The 19,576-nt window shown below is 41.0% G+C and overlaps 2 protein-coding genes across 4 annotated transcripts; both read right to left on the minus strand.

The window, feature by feature from the left end:
• Positions 1-2,860: 2,860 nt before the first annotated feature.
• Positions 2,861-6,175, minus strand: LOC146525254 (uncharacterized). The gene has a single exon (XM_085167850.1). The coding sequence runs from the start codon at positions 5,511-5,513 to the stop codon at positions 3,201-3,203; it is 2,313 nt and encodes a 770-aa protein (XP_085023976.1). The 5' UTR covers positions 5,514-6,175; the 3' UTR covers positions 2,861-3,200.
• Positions 6,176-12,798: 6,623 nt separating this feature from the next.
• Positions 12,799-17,850, minus strand: LOC146525255 (protein NYNRIN-like). Of its 3 annotated transcripts, XM_085165885.1 has the most exons (3): positions 13,975-17,850; positions 13,488-13,549; positions 12,800-13,325 (listed from the first exon to the last, which is right to left on the minus strand). In XM_085165885.1, the coding sequence occupies exon 1, from the start codon at positions 17,628-17,630 to the stop codon at positions 15,399-15,401; it is 2,232 nt and encodes a 743-aa protein (XP_085022011.1). In that variant the 5' UTR covers positions 17,631-17,850; the 3' UTR covers positions 12,800-13,325; positions 13,488-13,549; positions 13,975-15,398. The 3 variants fall into 3 exon arrangements, with proteins under 3 accessions (XP_085022000.1, XP_085022011.1, XP_085021991.1); XM_085165874.1 differs by having other exon boundaries at positions 12,799-13,325; positions 13,488-17,850; XM_085165865.1 differs by lacking the exon at positions 12,800-13,325 and having other exon boundaries at positions 13,332-13,549.
• Positions 17,851-19,576: the final 1,726 nt, after the last annotated feature.

Consider the following 19,576-nt stretch of genomic DNA (forward strand, 5'->3'; position numbering starts at 1 on the left):
TTATTTCATTTATTGCACACCTTTCTGATAAAACTCTGTGTCACAACCATAGTGCGTCAACACCAAAGTCGATGTAATCCAAGATTTTATTTTATTTTTTTGTAAAAAGAGCTTAATTTAGGTAGATTGTAGAGGCCATAAGCAAGTGATGAAAAACAAGATGGCTTCTGTCAGAAAAACACGTGTTATGAGAGAAAGTAGGGTATTTTGTCAACACCATCAGATGTCAACACCATCAGGATTTTTGTCTGACGGTGTTGACCCTTTTTCTAATGGTGTTGACAAATTCCACAAAAGTGTGCTATTCACCATTTATATTAAGTTATTTTTTTAACTAATATTTCAGATATATTACTTCCTGTGTATTTTACTGATATTTCTGCTTCACAGATGTGTCAAATATTATCAAATTTGCGTTATCTTGAATCTCATTGTTTATGTATACATTATTAATCCTGTAGGAAAATGCTTAGTCCTCTGCATTTAACCCATTCACTCAGTGATGCAGTGGACAGCTACCAATCCAGGATAGCCGCTGTTCGTTGGATTTGAATGTCCAACCTTCCGATCATGTGGCATCTACTGAGCTATCTCTTCCCCGAGAGCTGTTCTTCAAGTGATGATGTATGAATCCTGCTTCCGGGCCTAAACTACTCTGTGTTTATTAAGCCTGTTGTGCTGTTAAAATGTTTTAATGCTTTTTATCTTGTTCTATTTCATCTGAACAAGCCCCTAAAAACAGCCAGTGATCACTGTCAGCCTAACTATTGGGAACCCTCACGTTAACTTTTATCAAGTGGAAAAAAGTTAGCATTCATCCTCCAGCTTTACTGTGTTTATATTATGCTAACATACAGTGGCTTGCAAAAGTATTTGGCCCCCTTGAACTTTTCCACATTTTGTCACATTACAGCCACAAACATGAATCAGTTTTATTGGAATTCCACATGAAAGACCAACACAAAGTGGTGTACACGTGAGAAGTGGAACAGAAATCATACATGATTCCAAACATTTTTTACAAATAAATAACTAAAAAGCGGGGTGTGCGTAATTAATCAGCCCCCTGAGTCAATACTTTGTAGAACCACCTTTTGCTGCAATTACAACTGCCAGTCTTTTAGGGTATGTCTCTACCAGCTTTGCACATCTAGAGACTGAAATCCTTGCCCATTCTTCTTTGCAAACAGCTCCAGCTCAGCAGATTAGATGGACAGCGTTTGTGAACAGCAGTTTTCAGATCTTGCCACAGATCAAGGGGGCCGAATACTTTTGAAAACCACTGTAGCTGTGTCGCTAGCGATCACGTTATTGCAAAGTTACAGTCTCAATGTTATTCTTTATTTTTTCTCAGTGTCTTCTTGAGGGACAGTATGTGTATATGTGTACGTGATATTAAATGAATTTTTAAGTGCAGGTTATTGTGCAGACTCAGCACAGAGCATCAAAGAGTTGATTTGTAGTGTGTCACATCAGTGTGGTGGCAGCTGTCCTGGCAGCCATTTTTGGAATTCCATAAGATACTATGATTCATATCAGTATGTCACACATAAACACATGGTATTGAATGACACAAAAACAGAATCTTATGAGAATTATAAGATTCTGCTAACATTCTGTCCACATTTGATAACCTGCTTAGTGATGTGAAATCATCATCAATGTGTGTGGGCAAAACAGAAGCAACTTTGGATTTCTAACTATAAATCCATCCTCTCTTGTTTCTTTTTGTCTTTATCCCACTCTAAAAGTTGGATGTAACAGTGAGACCAAATTCACAACCCAATAGAAACAGATCCAGGTACATTTACTGCAATATTCAAACTGAATACAGGCTGCTGGCCATTGACATGTAGTATCCTTTTGACTTGAAGTCACCTGGAACTGTAGCTGTGCTGTAAACAAATAATGAAGCACAGTTTGACCAGAATAAGAACTAGAATCTTTAACACACTAAGATAATAAAATACACAAGCTATTTGGCTGGTAACTGGCAATAAGCCAGAGGACTAATGGCCCAGAAGGCCCAAATGAAACTAGTAATGTCCAGACATCTAGCCTATATTACTTAATATTCATTAACCTATTTAAAAAGCACTTTTGCTCTGTTTCAGGTAAAGTGTAAATCTGCACCTCTGATTTGTGTGATTACATTTTCTCTTTGATTTTGATCTGATTTATTATTTGGTAGAAGCATCATCAAGAAAACTGGACAGTTAAAGGATTTTTCTTTTTACATAAAAAAGAAAAAAATGTTTGATGATCTGAAATGTTTAAGTGTGACAAACAAATAAATAGGAAAACGCTTTTTCACACCATTGTCATATAAAAGACTTACTTCCTTCATTCTGTTCATTGACCCCATTGTGGACCACTAAAATTTTGTATAATATGTAGTATATACCTTATTTACTTTATTTATTAAATTTTGGGTTTGTTTAGTTTTTTTGCACTACATTAGACAACATCAAAATAGCATTGACATTTTTGTTATTTGTGTTTTGTAATCTTTATAAAAACCTAGAAAAAAAACACCTCTTAATCTTTGGTATATGGCGAGGCGCTGTGGACATCCAAGTTTGTGATTGTGTAGATTTTTCAAATCAATACCATGGTTGCATCTACTGAAAATCTCTGTGAAGTTTAAATCTCAGTGACCTTGACTTCAAGGTCAGAGGTCAACTTTTCTGAAAATCGGAGGAGTTTCACATTTATAACACAGGTATGTCTACTAGGAGGCTGAAGGGTAGCACTATATATTTATAAACAATCAAAAACAACAATTTATCTCCAATTTGTATGGAATTTATTTCTGTAAACATGGTGTTTTAGGTCGGATTAAAGGACTGATGTGATGGTAAGGTGTCCGCTGCTCTGCTTTGAATATTGGTAGGCTTTTTTTTTTAAAATTTTCACAAGAATTGCTACTTCCCCTAGAGTTTTGGCCACCCCAGCAATCAGAAGATTCCCTATGAGCAAGCATTTAGCGACAGTGGGAAGGAAAAACTCCCTTTAAAAAGGAAGAAACCTTCGACAGAACCAGGCTCATGAAGGGACAGTCATCTGCCGCGACTGGCTGGGGTGGGGGGAGTGAAAATTAAAAAAAAAAAGCCAAAGTGATAATTATTGGAGCAGGTTAATTAATATTTCCAGTGTAATTTGCTGTTAATATCTTTTTCCAACCCCAGTTTGTGTTTTTATCAATTTTGTCCAGGGTGGAAGATGCCATGCTGGAGATTGATTCTGTATGGTTTTTCATTGTTGATACTTGGGAACCTGTTGGAGAGGCCAGGGCTGAAAAAGGGATGCCGGAGAACCTGAGAGGGTGTTATCCGCTGGTGTGCATCCAAGGCCAACATCTCTTTAATTAGGCTGACAAATAAGCGTTGGCCATGTTCTGGTCCTCGTCTAAACATCATTATTTGTTCGAGGTCATCCAGACGTTTAAGTTTTATGTATCTTGTCTCCAAAGATTCATATCCTGTTTCGTATTTAAATTGTTGGGCGGTCTTAAATGTCCAGCGTTGTTGGTTGTAGTTGTAGTTGTCGTTTGTGAAATAGTCTTCAGTGTACATGCCAGGATCGAGAACATGATCTGGTGGCTGACCCTGAGTCTCTATGATGAATTTCAAAACATAATATTTTTTTCCAGGGTAGAGTGGCACCCCTGTAACAAGCTCAACAGCCACCAGCCCCAGAGACCACATATCACATGCTTCGTTATAAGGAAGGCCAAGCATAACCTCAGGTGCACTATAACCAACTGTCCCCACACGGTCACCAGGCATCACTGCAGACGCAGGACATGCGAGGCCAAAGTCTATAAGTCTGACTTTGACTGGAGACTCATAGCGGTTTACAACCATGATGTTTCCAGGTTTGAGGTCAGCGTGCACTATTCCCAAAGAACTCAGGTGGGACAGAGCATTTGTGAGTTGACCTAAAATTGGCCTGACTTCGCTTATGGGGAGACGCCGGTTATTCAGGTCCCGTATGTAGTCCCACAGGCATTGATCTAGGAGTTCAAATTTCAGGCAAACCCGCTCTCTGTCAAGGAAAAAGCCGTTCCATTGAACAATGTTGGCGGCATCTGGATCCAACCTTCGCAGCTGCTCCAGGATGAAAATTTCCTTTTTTGCTTGTTGCAGAATATCAGCGCGGTTCTTGTTCACCTTAATAGCCACAGCTTGGTTGGTTTTGGTATCACGGCATTTGGCTACAATACCAAAGCCCCCTTCTCCGAGGAAAGCCTCTACCTTGTAGTGGTTTCCCAAAATGCTCCCTTCAACTATTTCAAGCTCATCTGAGCTGAAGGATGGGCTGGCTGACGTGTGGCTGAATACTTGCTGAGAAAATTCAACCGAGTTTTGAAAACTGCAGTTGATTTTCTCTGATCTCTTGCATTTCAAGTTTGAAGGGTGCTGAATGACCACAGGGTTTTGTGGTCTTTCAGCACTCATGACAATGCAAGGGGAACTCTTAGGGTTGAAAAAGGGATGCCGGAGAACCTCCGACGGTGTTATGCACTGGTTTGCATCCAAGGCCAACATCTGTTTAATTAAGCTTACAAACAAACGTTGGCCATTTTCAGGTCCTCTTCTAAACATCATTACTTGTTCGAGGTCATCGAGACGCGTCAGTTTTATGTATCTTGTCTCCAGGGACTCATATCCTGTCTCGTACTGAAATTGTTGGTCAGTCTTAAATGTCCAGCGCTGTTGGTTGTCGTTGTCTTCAATGAAATAGTCTTCAGTGTACACGCCAGAGTCTAGAACATGATCTGGTGGCTGACCCTGAGTCTCTATGATGAATTTCAAAACATCATAGTCTTCATTTCCAGGGTAGAGTGGCACCCCTGTACCAAGCTCCACAGCTACCAGCCCCAGAGACCACATGTCACTTGCTTCATTGTAAGGAAGGCCAAGCATAACTTCAGGTGCACTATAACCAACCGTCCCCACACGGTCACCAGGCATCACTGCAGACACAGGACATGCGAGGCCAAAGTCTATAAGTTTGACTTTGATGGGAGACTCATGGCGGTTTACAACCATGATGTTTCCAGGTTTGAGGTCAGCGTGCACTATTCCCACAGAACCCAGGTGGGACAGAGCATTTGTGAGCTGACCTAAAATTGGCCTGACTTCGCTTATGGGGAGACCCTGGTTTTTCCGGTCCCCTATATAGTCCCACAGGCATTGATCAAGGAGTTCGAACTTTAAACAAACCCGCTCTCCGTCGTGGAAAAAGCTGTTCCATTTAACAATGTTGGCGGCATCTGGATCCAACCTTCTCAGCTGCTCCAGGATGAAAATTTCCAGTTTTGCCTGTTGCAGAATATCAGGGCGGCTCTTGTTGACTTTAATAGCCACAGCTCGGTTGGTCATGGTATCACGACATTTGGCTACAATACCAAAGTCCCCTTCTCCAAGGAAAGCCTCTACCCTGTAGTGGTTTCCCAAAATGCTCCCTTTAACTATTCCAAGCTCATTTGAGCAGAAGGAAGCTGACATGGTGAAATGTGTCGGCTTGGTCAGTGAATTGCTAAGTAACGCAAAATTCTCTCAAAACTCTCCAAAAGGGTTTGCTTACTGTCAGGTCAAGGTCCGTTGAGCAGCAAAGTTTAACAGAGCAAAGCTCCTACTTAAGGGTTTTTTCTCTCAGCAAGATGATGACATCACAAGGGATCAAAGGCATTCTACTTTGGATCAAAGGCATTCTATTTTTTCAGTTGAAACACTGAAAAAAATAGTGTTTCAACAGGGCAGGCTGGCGCCCTGTGGGAGGCAGAGGTGATAGGGTAAGGATGCAGAGGATAAGAAAAGATCTTATCTGTCAGCTCATCAGCGAGCAGCCGCAGAATCACAGGTGCAGCTTGGCAGGGGATGGAGAGTGAAGACAAAATCAACAATGACTTATGGCAGGGGTGTCAAACTCAAATACACAGTGGGCCAAAATTCAAAACTGGAACAAAGTCATGGGCTAACATTAATATTTATTGAAAAAAAATCTTCCCCCAGATATAAGAATGAATCTTTTCTTATGGACTCAAATAAGTTTTGCTGGAAAACTGAATATGGAACAAGCAAAGCTTAATACTAAACAATATATATATTAGCTGTATATTACCAGTAGGCCAGCTCTAATAGTAATTTGGTATGGCTTCGCGGGCCAAATATAATTAGGCCAAATTTGGCCAGAGAATTTGGCCAGAGTTTGACACCTATGAGGTAGCACATCACTATATACCAGCTAGCCCAACTTTAGCAACCCTACAGAAGTCACTGCTGTTTAGTTTTCTGTCTTCATTTATGTTGGAAGTGATAGAAGAGCTGGTATATCATGTTTAGGTGGAAACAAGCAATTTATTATAACTCTGTTAAATTTCATATATTCTGTTTTCATGGATGCCTGGATGTTACACCTGGTAGAGCAGCCACACTGATCATTTTATTAAAGATGAAAGAATTTAGACAGTTTGTAACTCTCAGTGATGCCGCAGAGTTTCTTTGACTTTGGGATCTGCAGTGGAGTTTGGACCTGAAAACGACTAATGACATCAGACTTAAAGACCGGATAGCATTTCTATTGCTTAATACATAATTGTGTTGTGAATATTCATCCTTAATCTGTATGCATTTATACTTAATCTGTATAAATGCATATGGGTCAGATGGGTACAAGATGGTACATTTCAGGCTAGAATGACAAAGGGAAACCTGTCAGTAGAGGAACGAAAGAGAAGGAACAGGGAGGATCAAAAAAGAAGGAGAGAAAAGATTAACAGCCAGCCTGAGTTGAAGAAAGAGTTTCTCATAAAGGAAAGGGAAAGATGGAGAAATAGAGTGAAAGAGGGAAAAATAAAGAACATCAGGAAGAGAAAAAAGGCAGAAGAGAAGGTTTTGGAAACAAGCACAGAGAGACAAAAGGGGAGACAGTACAGGAGGGTCTAAACACACAACCACAGAGTACTTTAGGAATCAAGGAGTAGTAGGTGGCTACTTGCTGGTGAACTATTAAGATGTATAAATTGACATTTGCAAAATCAGAATTGTTAGATGTGTCTTGTGATATTACATAAGTTGTTAAAGTTTAATGGTCATTTTGAAAGAAATAATATCTTGTTTTCTACTAGTGTGTCACCACCGTCAGCACCTTGTCAACTCCATAATATGGAGTTTTTGTTTATTTTTCACTTTTGGAGAACCATATATTTTCCTCCCTCATGATCTTCCAATAAAAATACGTAATTTTCTCAATAAATGTGTAATTTGCATGCTGCCTAATATGATTGTTTCTTATACAGATTAAATACAAGCTTCTGAAAATATGTATGACTGTAACTCTAATAATAAAAAGCCAAAACAATATTACTTTTAAATGTGGTATAATTACTTTGAAAACACATGTGCATAAACAATAGAATAGAGAAGCTGCTAATAGTCAAAATAGCTGAAACAACTTAATTTAAAATATATATTTTTGCATTTCTTTGTGTCTGACGGTGTTGACAAAAACCTTGCACTGCTCCAGCAAATACGTAAATCATTAAAAAATGTTACACCTGGGAGATTGTACCAAAACATAGTGAGACAGCCAAAACTTTGTGTAACAATTATATGTAAATATGTTTTTTTTTTTAAATCAAAAAATATATTTTAGAAAATTAAAACCTGTTTTGTCCCTAATGTCAGGAATCACTGCATTATCTGATGTAATCACGTCTATAGGTGTGGTTAATAGGCATCCTCTTGTACCCTACTAGTATTTTAATAGGTGATTCATCTTCCATCATGCTAATTTTCGAACACAAGTATCCCTGATTATATAACAGGCTGCTATTAGTTCAGTAAAACTCTGATTGGTTTTGTAAAGATATATACACAAATTCTCCAGTGGATGTCAACTGTTCTGACATGTGGCTAATGTTGTGCAAGGATCATTTTAACCCTGACACATTATCTTTATTCTGACCCCAAACAATTACTGTGGTGCCAAAACTTTATCAAGAAATGGGTCAGTCAAAACAAAATTTAAAACAGAGGACACATCTTGAACTCGGCTAATTTATAGTGGAACCCTATATAGTGTAACACTTTCGGCATCAGTGAGTACACAAGGGTCTGGGGTCAAAAATGACCCACGGGAAGTATAATATATGGACTTTGGCTGCTCTTTTAAAGTGGAAACAAGCCATCCATTATTTCTCTTCAGCAACATGATAGGACCACTGTTAAATGAGGCAATAACAACTTACTGAGTCTGTTAGGGAGTAAATGAGGTTGCCTACGGGTGATACTCGGTGTGATAAAAGCTGATAAAAGCCATTCACTGGGTCAGGCTGATAACACTCTACAACTTTGATGATACAAATGCTGCTCACTATAGTAGATAATCTGCATATTTTCACATCCAACACATTTGCAGTTCCTGTTCAGTTTAACACAGCACACTGATTATTATAGTGCATTATTATGTGTCACACATACAATTAAGAGGACCTTAGCAATGTTGAGCAAGACTAGACTACAAGTTAATGCTCAACTGTCTTTGTTTATACATTTATATAGTTTAGTATTGCCAAAACTATTGTTGACGCAAACACTTTATATGTGTGAACAAAATTCATTTAAATTGCATTTCAAATATATTTTCTTCCAAAAAAACGAAAACCATATTTGATTATGTTTGGCTAAAACTAAAACGAATGCAAACTCAGGTGATAGAAGCAGTTTGAGGTGATTGCTGACCTGCTCATGTTTAGCTGGTAGAATTGTCAGGCTCACCATCAAACTGAACATGCTAACACCTAAGCATGAATTAGGGCTAAATACAAGAAGAGCTGTGAGCACAGCACGTTTTTTTTCCAGGCTTTTACAAGTATACTATATTGCTAAAATATGCTCCTCTGCCTTTACATGGATATGAACTTGAGCGAACCCATAGGGTTTAATATAATATCAGGTTGCCCTTTGCAGTTATATAAATTTCAACTCTTCTGGGAGGCCATTCCACATGGTTTAGGAGTGTGTTTATAGGAATTTTTGGCCATTCTTTCAGAAGAGCATTTGTGAGGTCAGACACTGATGTTGGATGAGAAGGTCAACATCAGTTATTAGAACGGTCTCTGCTCTAATTCATAACAAAGGTGTTCGGTTGGGTTAAGGTCAGGACTCTGTGCAGGCCAGTTATTTTCTTCCACACCAAACTTGCTTATCTGTGTCTTTATGGATCTTGCTTTATTCACTAGTGGGGAGTCACTATAACAGGAAGGGGCCATCCCCAAACTGTTCCCACAAAGTTGGGAGCATGAAATTATCGAAATTGTCTTGGTATGCTGAAGCAGGAAGAGTTCCTTTTAATAGAACTAAGGGGCCGAGCCCAACTCCTGAGAAACTACCCCACGCTATAATTTTCCTCTACCAAATTTTACACTTGGCACAGTACAGTCAGACAAGTACTGTTCTTCTTGCAACCTCCATTGGATTGCCAGATCCAATCACGCCAGAAGCGTGATTCTCCACTGCTCTAGAGTCCAATGGTGGTGTGCTTTACACTGAATCCAATACTTTTAATTGCAGTTGGTAATGTAAGGCTTGGACATGGCAGCTGCTTGGTCATGGATATCAATTCTATGGTCTGTAGCAGTTGGCTATGCAGAAAGTTTAGCATCCACTTAGTCTGCTCTGGCCATGGAAGTGATTGGAACACCTGAATTCAATGATTTGGATGGGTGAATTCTGGAACTATAATATAAAACAAATGTAGAGGCAAATGACCGGATAGATTTTCTTAAGCAAAATCATAGGGAAATACAAAGGTGTTACTAACACATTTATTGTAATAACCAGTTTAAATATATTTTACATGCTTCCTTTGATGCTGTACTGCAGCATGAAAAGTCCAGCATCAAGCAGAGAGAAAAAAAAAATCAACATCTGCCTCATTACCTTTAATGTTTTTCTCTTTGAAAGTGCTTTGTTTCAAAAACTGCCAGCAGTCACTCAGCAGGAGCAGAGAGGGAACTTTTGAATTAAAAAGTAAAGGAAATGAGAGACTTTTGCACAGTCAGTTTAACTGTTTTACTACAGAATGCTTTGATTTTTCTGCATGTGAATGTTATCTCTCTTGTCTTTTGATATTCTGCACTTTTAATAGATTTTTATGATTTTTCTCCAAAATGTTTAATCATTCTGAGTAATAACTGATAGTATAAACAGAGAATACAGAAGTACAAGTCTGGAATAATTTTGCATTAAAAAATCCACAAAATTAATAACATAAAGTACACACATTTTTCTAAATTGCACAACCTGGCCAGATTTACTAAACTAAATTCATCAGATGTCACTGGCTGTGGAATTTTGTACTTCACTATCCAGAGATTCACATTAACAACAACAAACAAACAAACAAACAGACTAATTATTGCAAACTGGAAGGGAAATTTCCTTTGTTTGCTTCAGGTTAGCATCATTTACCATCTGTTGAAAGCACATACAAATTAAAAGTTTTTCTTTTCTTTTTTTAGTACAAGTGCTAGTACCTCTCCTAATGCAGCAGATATGTCTTACACTTTTACACTTTTTTACAGTAGAAGAAAAGTTTAATGCTTTAGACACTACTTTATCTCCTTCTTTGTAGGTGGTGACATACAGACATTTATCACTCTGATTGGGGCAGTCTTGCCCACTCACTGCCCGGCAGCGTCTTTGTTTATTTCATCATCAGTTAAAAGTTGCCTGCCCAATGGCTAGATGACACTAGACTCAGATCACAGTTTCCTGCCTGTATTCATCTGACATAAAATTATTTAAGACTTATCTCATCAGATGATGAAAACTCATGAGATAAGTCAGGAACTGAGCTGACCTTAGTGAGCAGAAGACTTCACCGGCAGATGGGGAAAATGATTTTATGCCTGTAAAATACTAAATTTCAAGTTATGCTGACAAATAAGAACACTGTTAAGAACAACATATGGTTACAGAGCAACCTGATTTACTACCTGTTCCTGCGAGCACTTGTATTGTTCCACCACTGGTGTAGATAACTGAGTGATGTCTGTCTATACACTGTTTTATTTATTTGCCTTTCTGCCCCTGAAAGAAGTTCAGATAATTAAATGGCACTGCATTAGAGAATACTGCTCTGTTCACACTTAAAGCCAGTTCTAATTGTTTCTTCTTGACTTGAGGGCATGATCCTTGGGAGTTACCTGAGAAAATTTGTTTATGTCTTTAATTTGTACCACTTTCAGATTCTGTGACTGGCACATTCCTCTCCCTTTTAAAAGTTTGAGCTGGGAATCTGCTGTGCTGTGCAGAGGCGGAGGCAGACATTTGATACACCCGGGGCTTAGCCCTAAAGGGTAGTAGATTGAGATTGAGAAAGGTTTATATAATTATTTAGCCTTGTTGTGCAAACAAGCCTGCATAACTTAATAAATATAGAATTTGAAAAATAACAAACCTAAAAAGAAACACTAGGTACTAGATACATGAGTACCTATGATACGGTGATACTTTTGGTAAACAACCATTTGACTAACATGTCTGTCTCACCTGCTCTTGTTCCATCTCTGTTCTGTCCTCGTTCTCCTCTCCATCTCCCTCTCTGTTCCTCTCTCTCCCTCTCTGTTCCCCTCTCTCTCTCTCTGCTGACAATCAAGCCAAGCACCAACATCATCAAATATATAGTTGAAAACAGATATTTACATACTCTTCGGATAAAAACAGATACACTTTTTTAATTGTAACATCAAATCAGACTAAATGTTTATTTTTTTAGGTTGATAAATATAAAAAAAATATTTGTTAAATTTAAGAGTAAAGAGAGAAACTATCTGTATTTCTTAATTGTAAATGGCACCAAATTGTATTCAAAATTGAGCCACACTTATGGAGCTCCACAATTCTTTTCCTGGTGTTTTGGTTGATATCTCTTGATTTTCCCATGTCAAAGAAACAGGCTCTGTGTTTTGCCTTATATGGATCCACAGGTGTGTCACCAATTTACTCACATGGACTCTACTAACCAATCAGAAGCTTCTTCAGCTCAGAATGGAATCGTCTGGAATTTTCTTATTAATTAACAATAAACTTAGTGTACATGTACTCCTAAATTTGATGAAAGTGATAAAAAATAGACAGCTCTGTCTCTTTATTCTGGCATTTAACTAATTCAAAAGATATTTCAATATTTATTTATGCAAAACAAAACAGGTTTACTTTAAATTGATGTTGTGCAGTAAAAAAATGTTATTGTGTTTTCCATAAAGTGTATGTAAATATCTGGTTTAAACTGTGAATATACTGCTGTGTATTGAAATTCCTCTTGTTTTGCATAGAAATATACTGAACAACATACAAAGCATAATATATAAAATAACATCTACCAGAGTTTTTTCTTTGAAAGAAGCCCCTTATGTCCATTCTTGTATATCAGTACATTACTGAAACCGATTTATTTAGCCGTGGAGGGTGTAGAGGTTCTTTTGATTTGGAAGGAAAAGTAAGCGCAGACAGAGTCCCAGGGAGTGTCCAAAAAGTGATTTATTAAACACACACGTATTATACAGTGTGGGAGCCAGCCTCTTCGCTCATCCCCAAAACAGAAAGCTTTATAGCCTTTATGACGTCAGAACAATTCCTGGACATGATCTTATCAGAACAACAACAACCCTTCCCGGACTCGAAACCAGATGTTTCCCATATATAGTCTTGGAACATAACAACTGTGTAAGACGAGTGTTCTGTTGTGTAAGACAGAACACTCGTCTGTTCTGTTAAAGTTGGACCAGGCCACCAAAAGTTGAGTGTCCTCCTTTGACTTACACTGAACTTACCACTATGCTGGTGCTATGCATAATGAAGCATCTAGAATGTGACAAATGATACATGATAATAAGGATGATAACTGAATAATGATAATGATAGGTGATAGACTAATGAAGTCATGATGAAATAATGATTGTGCATGTGAATGATAACATAGTGACAGAAAAATAACATTCCTTTACGTGACAACTCCTCCTCTTGGGCTCGCTTGCGAGACCAACTTACACCAGGATTTGTCTCACTCATCCTTCCAGCTTACAATCTCCTTCAAGGGCATCATAGACTCAGGTGCCGCTGAACCCTTCGAGCCAGAGCTCAGGGCTCTCTCCAGCATCTTTACCAAAACTCGCCGGACCAGAGGGATGAGACAACATCCGATCATTAATATAGCAAGAAAAACAACAAAAGAAAACATGGCAGACATAACAACACTCTTCCATTGCCCAAAGACAGACGTAAACCAGTCTCCCAGTCCAGTGTTCACACCTGATTGGTCATGCATAGTTTTAGATAACATTTTCAGACTCTCAAGCGCTCTAGTAACCGTACCGTCTGGGGCCGTATTGTTGGGAATGAAAGTACAGCACATGTCCCCAAACATGGCACACACACCACCCTTCTCAGCCAACAACATGTCAAGGGCCATGCGATTTTGGATTCCCATTAACGACGTCGGTCCCAATTGTTCCGCAAGGCCTTCTACCGCGTCCCTAGTGAGATTAGAGAGTCTCAACACATTATAATGGACATAGTTAATGCGATCAACATTTTTGTTTGGAGTTATCCATAGAAACACACTTTCAAAACCGGCCGCTATCTGATTAACTAACTTATATTCATCTGGAACTCCCCTGGGAACTCCTATTGAGTCAATCCAGGTTGGTGAGTCCCATCTTGGGTCATATTTATGCACACCCCTAACACTTCTCCTACGTCTGGCTGTCAACACACCAGTGTCCTGCTGTGGAACTGTCTCTACTCTATTTCCTATCAGCATCAACGGTGCTCCTAGGCGCACCAAAGCACATGTTCCCACACTCCCCAGTGGAACCTGCACCAAAAGGGTGTACTGCCCACAATAATAATATAGCCCACCCCTTGCCCAGGTGCCTATAATAGTACTTGGGTCACTTACATTATTGGTAGTCCTGCCGGGGATTGTCCTCTGACACCAGCTTGGATCAATTCTTCCTAACGTGTATCTCACACTGTCTGTAGAGAACTCAAAACATGTATAATTATCCTTTTTAGGTGTGAATGAACCTGATTGTGTACGTTTATCAATTGGCGGATATAAACCTGACAAAGTGGTGCAGTTACCTGTGTTCACTGCCTCTCTAGTTAATCTCAGCATACAATCATAACCCCACTCATCCTCTGGATACAGAGGAGCGGGTTCAGTGAACAGACGAGGCCTAGCTGTAGCACAAGCAACACAATCAACCACTTCCTGCTCTTTAGCATTTTGAGCCACCCAATCTAACCAAAGATTCCTATCACCAAAACCTGTGGCACGCTCTATTAACTCTTGAGGTTTTAATCTAGTGTAATCTGTGGCAACAAACCATTTCTCTTCTGAGTCCTGGTAAGTAACTGTCTCTAAGGGATCCATTTGCTCTGTGAGATTCATTACAGTGTCATTCCCTACCGGTTTAGATCTTGGATTGAATAAATTCACCCGAATTATCCCTGTTGGATCTGTCCCTGCTTTATCTACCCCTATCACTAAATAGAACGCCCCTCCGTCATAGTTTGCCTCCGGAAGTCTGCTCCAGGGTCCTAGGGAGAGAGTGACAGGGTTATGGGTAACAGAATAATCTTTCTGAATGGCTATCCCTTCAAGGGCCTGTGGAACTGTTGGCTGCCATCCTACTCCTGTCCAAGCAACCACATCCTGCCAAGAACACCACTGATCCGTTATATAACTGTAAATGTCTCCTTCCTGTGATGGGCCCCACACAGACTTAGGGTAGCATACCATAGGGTGATAACAAATCCACACATCATATGATCTCCAGCTGCTACCGTCTCCTGGGCATCTAATTACCTCACACAAATCGAATGTGAATGCTGTCGTAGACCCATTAACATACCCAAACTCGACTCCCCCACTGGCTTTGAGACACCCATCGTTCCCACCTGAGCCAACCTCGCGCTTGAATTTTCTCGACGGCTCGATCGGTTTGGACTTTGGAGCGGATAGACCTCTGCGTCTGGGCAATTCACCTGTCTGCCAATGAACAAACAAACACGTTACAACACTTATCAACCCCAACATTCCCATTAATTTCCAATTTTCCCACAGTTTCATGATCACTGTCCCCAGGCTCTTTTACTTTTACTTTAAACTTCGTAATAAGAGTATAAAATTATGAGTATAAAAATATGTGAGTAACGTACAAAACTATTACGACTCCTTTAAACTATGCATTACTTTAGACTAGAGCCCTAGCCTATCATGAGCCTGGAATGAATTGATGCTTGGCGCGTGACGCTCCTCTTCTTTCTTCGTCTCCCCAGGTAGACTGCTGGGGAGAACCGCTGCACAGGGGGAGAGGATTATTCTGCCTCTATGTTCCCCCCCGTGTTACTTTGGGTGGAGCTTATCTCGAGTAAGCTCTCGTCCGCCACTGCGCATTGAGACCAATGGAACCAGGTCTCACCCTTTCCCTTCAACCGAACCGCACTGGTGGTACGAGCAGTCACCTCGAATGGCCCCGTCCACCTCGGATCTCTCCACTTTCGCTTAATGACCTTCAGCCACACTGCCTTGGCGTCGGGGACGGACCTGTCCACCGCATTCACCCCCACTCCAACCTGTTGTGTGAAACTAGACACAAGAGCTTTTAATTCTTTCCAACATTCAACATGTTTTCTATTACTTTTTATACTTTCTTCCGCCGGGACTGTTGTCCAAGGACCTGGAAACTGTCGTCCTGTCAACAGCTCATATGGTGTGAAACCTGTGGATTGATTAACACAACATCTTATTATCATCAATGCAATTGGCAGGGCTGCAACCCAATTTAGCCCCGTCTGAGCAGAAATTTTAGCAATTTTATTTTTCAGGTTTAGATTCATTCTTTCCACTTTCCCCTGGGACTGAGGATGATACACCGTCCCAAATCGGTGCTGCAACCCCAGCTTCTGTTCTACTTCTGCCAAATCTTTGTTTTTAAAATGAGTTCCATTGTCTGACCGAATTCGTTTAGGAAAACCATGCCGGGGGATGTAATGATTGATTAAACACTTAATCACACTTTTTGCATCCTCCCTCTTTGTTGGCCACGCTTCGGGCCACCCCGTCAGCGCATCCACACTCACCAGCAAATACCGGACTCCTCCTGGTCCCACATCAATCATGTCAGTAAAATCAATGACAATCTCTTCCCCTGGTCTTTCTGGAATGGGGAACCTACCTGCCTCTGGTTTAATCACTGGCTTTGGATTGTGCCTCCCACAGATCAGGCACGTCCTAGCTTTTTCCTTAATCATATCCCTCAGAAAGGGATGCCACCAATGGCACAGATGTCTCTCCATCTGGGCCACACCCACATGGCCAAGCCCATGTGCTTCTGCAATCTTCTGTTCCGCTAGGTTAGCGGTCAACACCGGTCGTCCGTCAGGTCCCCGCCAGAGACCTCCTTCTTCCCATGCTCCTCGATTCTTCCAGACCCCCTTCTTTTCCGGGGCCGCCTCCTCTTGGGCCTTCCTGGCCTCCTCCAACATGTTGACTCCTACTTCTTCCTCCACACTTATTTGCACGATCTGCCGTAGTGCTTTATAGCCTGCTGCCTCTTTCGCAGCTCGATCGGCTTCCTGATTTCCTCTGGCCACCATGCCAGTCCCCGAGGAGTGACCTTTACACTTTATGATACTCACCTCCTCTGGGTCTCCCAACGCCTGCTCGAGTTCCTCCATCTCCTTCTTGTGGCAGATTGGTGCATTGTCTGCTGTCCTGAATCCTGCTCTCCGCCATTGGGCTAGCTCCACATGCACTGCTCCAAAGGCATAAGCTGAATCCGTGTAAATATTGACTCGCCTTCCTTTCGCGAGTCTCAGGGCTCTGCTGAGAGCAATTACTTCTGCTCTCTGGGCCGACTGCTGCCCTTCAAGTCTCCCAGCCTCCTTTACCTCAAATTCAGTCCCCTTTCTGCAAACTACAGCGTAGCCTGCTTTCAGCCCTTCGTCATCTCTGTAGCAACATCCATCCGTGAACCAATCTTCAGCTCCCGTCAAAGGTTCTGCTTTCAAGTCTTCTCTTATTTTTTCGTCCACTTCAGCTCTCTTAGCGCAGTCGTGCGGATCACCCGAACCCATCAAATCTGCCATATTGATTCCTTCATGTGTGAATGTCAGATTAGGAGCGTCTAAGACTCTACTCACTCTCTGTTGTGTCAATGGTGTCATGGTGAAGGCTTGTGAGTTAACATATGCCACCACACTGTGGGTGGTCAACACCTTCAATGGATGATCCCTCACTATGTGTGCTGTTTTTTGTATAATCTTTGACACCCCAAGGGCATGCTGCGTGCATACCGGGTGTCTTGTCTCCAAATGATTCAGGCGGATGCTGACGTACATAAGTACATCTCTCCTTCCCCCCTTTTTCTGAAACAAAACCCCATTCACTATCCCATTTGTTTCTGAAACATCTAGATAGAAGGGTTCGTCATAATTAGGGATGGCCAGATCAGCAGATCTCGAGAGATCTTGTTTCAATGCAATGAATGCTGACTCCGTGGCCGATGTCCATGGCAGTTCAGCCTTAAGGTTACGGACACCTACCATTTTTACCAAATCCCTCAAAGGGGCTGTTTTGCCTGCATAGTTTGGTATGTACTGACGGCTGTATCCCGTTAAACCTAAGAAGGAGAGCAACTCCTTGACCGTGCGTGGTTTTGGATGTGTCAGAATCTGATCTCGGTGGGTGTTTAGCAAACCCACTGACTGGTGCGCGATTACACGGCCAAGAAATGTCACCTCTGGTCGGACCAACTGCAGCTTGTCTTTACTCACTTTGAACCCGCACTCAGCGAGTCTCCCCAGTACCGTAAGCGAGGCCTCCGTACACGCCGAAGCAGACGGAGCCGCGATGAGCAAGTCATCCACGTACTGAACCAGTGTACACCCCTCTGGGAGTTGACACTGTGAAAGAACTTCTTTCAGCACTTGATTGAAAATGCCCGGGGAGAGGGCAAACCCTACAAGGGTAACAACTGAAAATATGAAATAAACACACATGTAAGCTAAGACTCTCTAAAGAAACAGCATTGTTGTTGTTTGGCTTTTCATTTCGTCATTTGTTGATTCACTTGAAGAACAAGTAACGTAATATGGGTCAAGTGATCAGTTTGATATCAATCTTTTGTGATTCACCGTCATATTTACATTATTTGTACAGTACGAATGATTTGCTTTGATACCTGGTCAAACTTCAGTTCTCCTCTGTCTGCCTGTCTCCACTTCTCCAACAGCGCACTTGCAGGCAGCAGCTGCCCCCGCCCCCTCGCTCAGTCGCTTAGTGTCTGAGCTCGGATCATACCAATATTAGGGGGGATTTACGCACAGTCGTAAATTGTACGACTTGCAAAAGTATTCGGCCCCCTTGAACTTTTCCACATGAAAGACCAATACAAAGTGGTGTACACGTGAGAAGTGGAATAGAAATCATACATGATTCAAAACATTTTTTACAAATAAATAACTGTAAAGTGGGGTGTGTGTAATTATTCAGCCCCCTTTGGTCTGAGTGCAGTCAGTTGCCCATAGACATTGCCTGGTGAATGCTAATGACTAAATAGAGTGCACCTGTGTGTAATCTAATGTCAGTACAAATACAGCTGCTCTGTGACAGCCTCAGAGGTTGTCTAAGAGAATATTGGGAGCAACAACACCATGAAGTCCAAAGAACACACCAGACAGGCCAGGGATAAAGTTATTGAGAAATTTAAAGCAGGCTTAGGCTACAAAAATATTTCCCAAGCCTTGAACATCCCACGGACCACTGTTCAAGCGATCATTCAGAAATGGAAGGAGTATGGCACAACTGTAAACCTACCAAGACAAGGCCGTCCACCTAAACTCACAGGCTGAACAAGGAGAGCGCTGATCAGAAATGCAGCCAAGAGGCCCACGGTGACTCTGGACCAGTGTTGCCAACTCCTCAGTAAGGAAAATCGCTATTGGTTGTCCTAAAAGTCGCTAGAAGTCGCTAAATGACGTCATCACCTAATTTGCATAATTGGTCATGCTAATGTAATTGTAACCTACGCTGCTGGAGAGAGAAATAACATCATGGACGAGACATAAAGTGAGCAAAAAACGTCCTAAATGCAGTTAGAATTTATTTAGAACTACAAATTAAATTTCTTTTAGCAATTATTGTTTTTTGTAATGTCACAATTCCAACCCTGCTCCTTTACCCGGGCTTGGACCGGCAAAAGTGACCCGAAATAGGCACTCTGGTGGAGTTACTTTGTGTGTGTGTGTTTATAAGTAGTTTTAAACCTGATCCACAAAACAGCATAAGAGTAAAAGAAGAACTGACTGCGTTACAGCACCCGCTGCTTGTTGAGAATAAAAGCGATATGCGCTTTCACATCTTTTTTTTAGCGACTTTTCTTGGGAAAAAAGTCGCTAGGGGGTCTGAAAACTCGCTAAATATAGCGACAAAGTCGCTAAGTTGGCAACACTGCTCTGGACGAGCTGCAGAGATCTACAGCTCAGGTGGGGGA

This window comes from Neolamprologus multifasciatus, chromosome 1 (genome assembly GCF_963576455.1).
Source record: "Neolamprologus multifasciatus chromosome 1, fNeoMul1.2, whole genome shotgun sequence".
Lineage (NCBI taxonomy): Eukaryota > Metazoa > Chordata > Actinopteri > Cichliformes > Cichlidae > Neolamprologus > Neolamprologus multifasciatus.

Excerpts from the sequence above, each read along its gene's own strand:
- LOC146525254 (XM_085167850.1), bottom strand. The coding sequence starts at position 5,513 with ATGTCAGCTTCCTTCTGCTCAAATGAGCTTGGAATAGTTAAAGGGAGC.
- LOC146525255 (XM_085165874.1), bottom strand. The coding sequence starts at position 17,630 with ATGGTAGGTGTCCGTAACCTTAAGGCTGAACTGCCATGGACATCGGCC.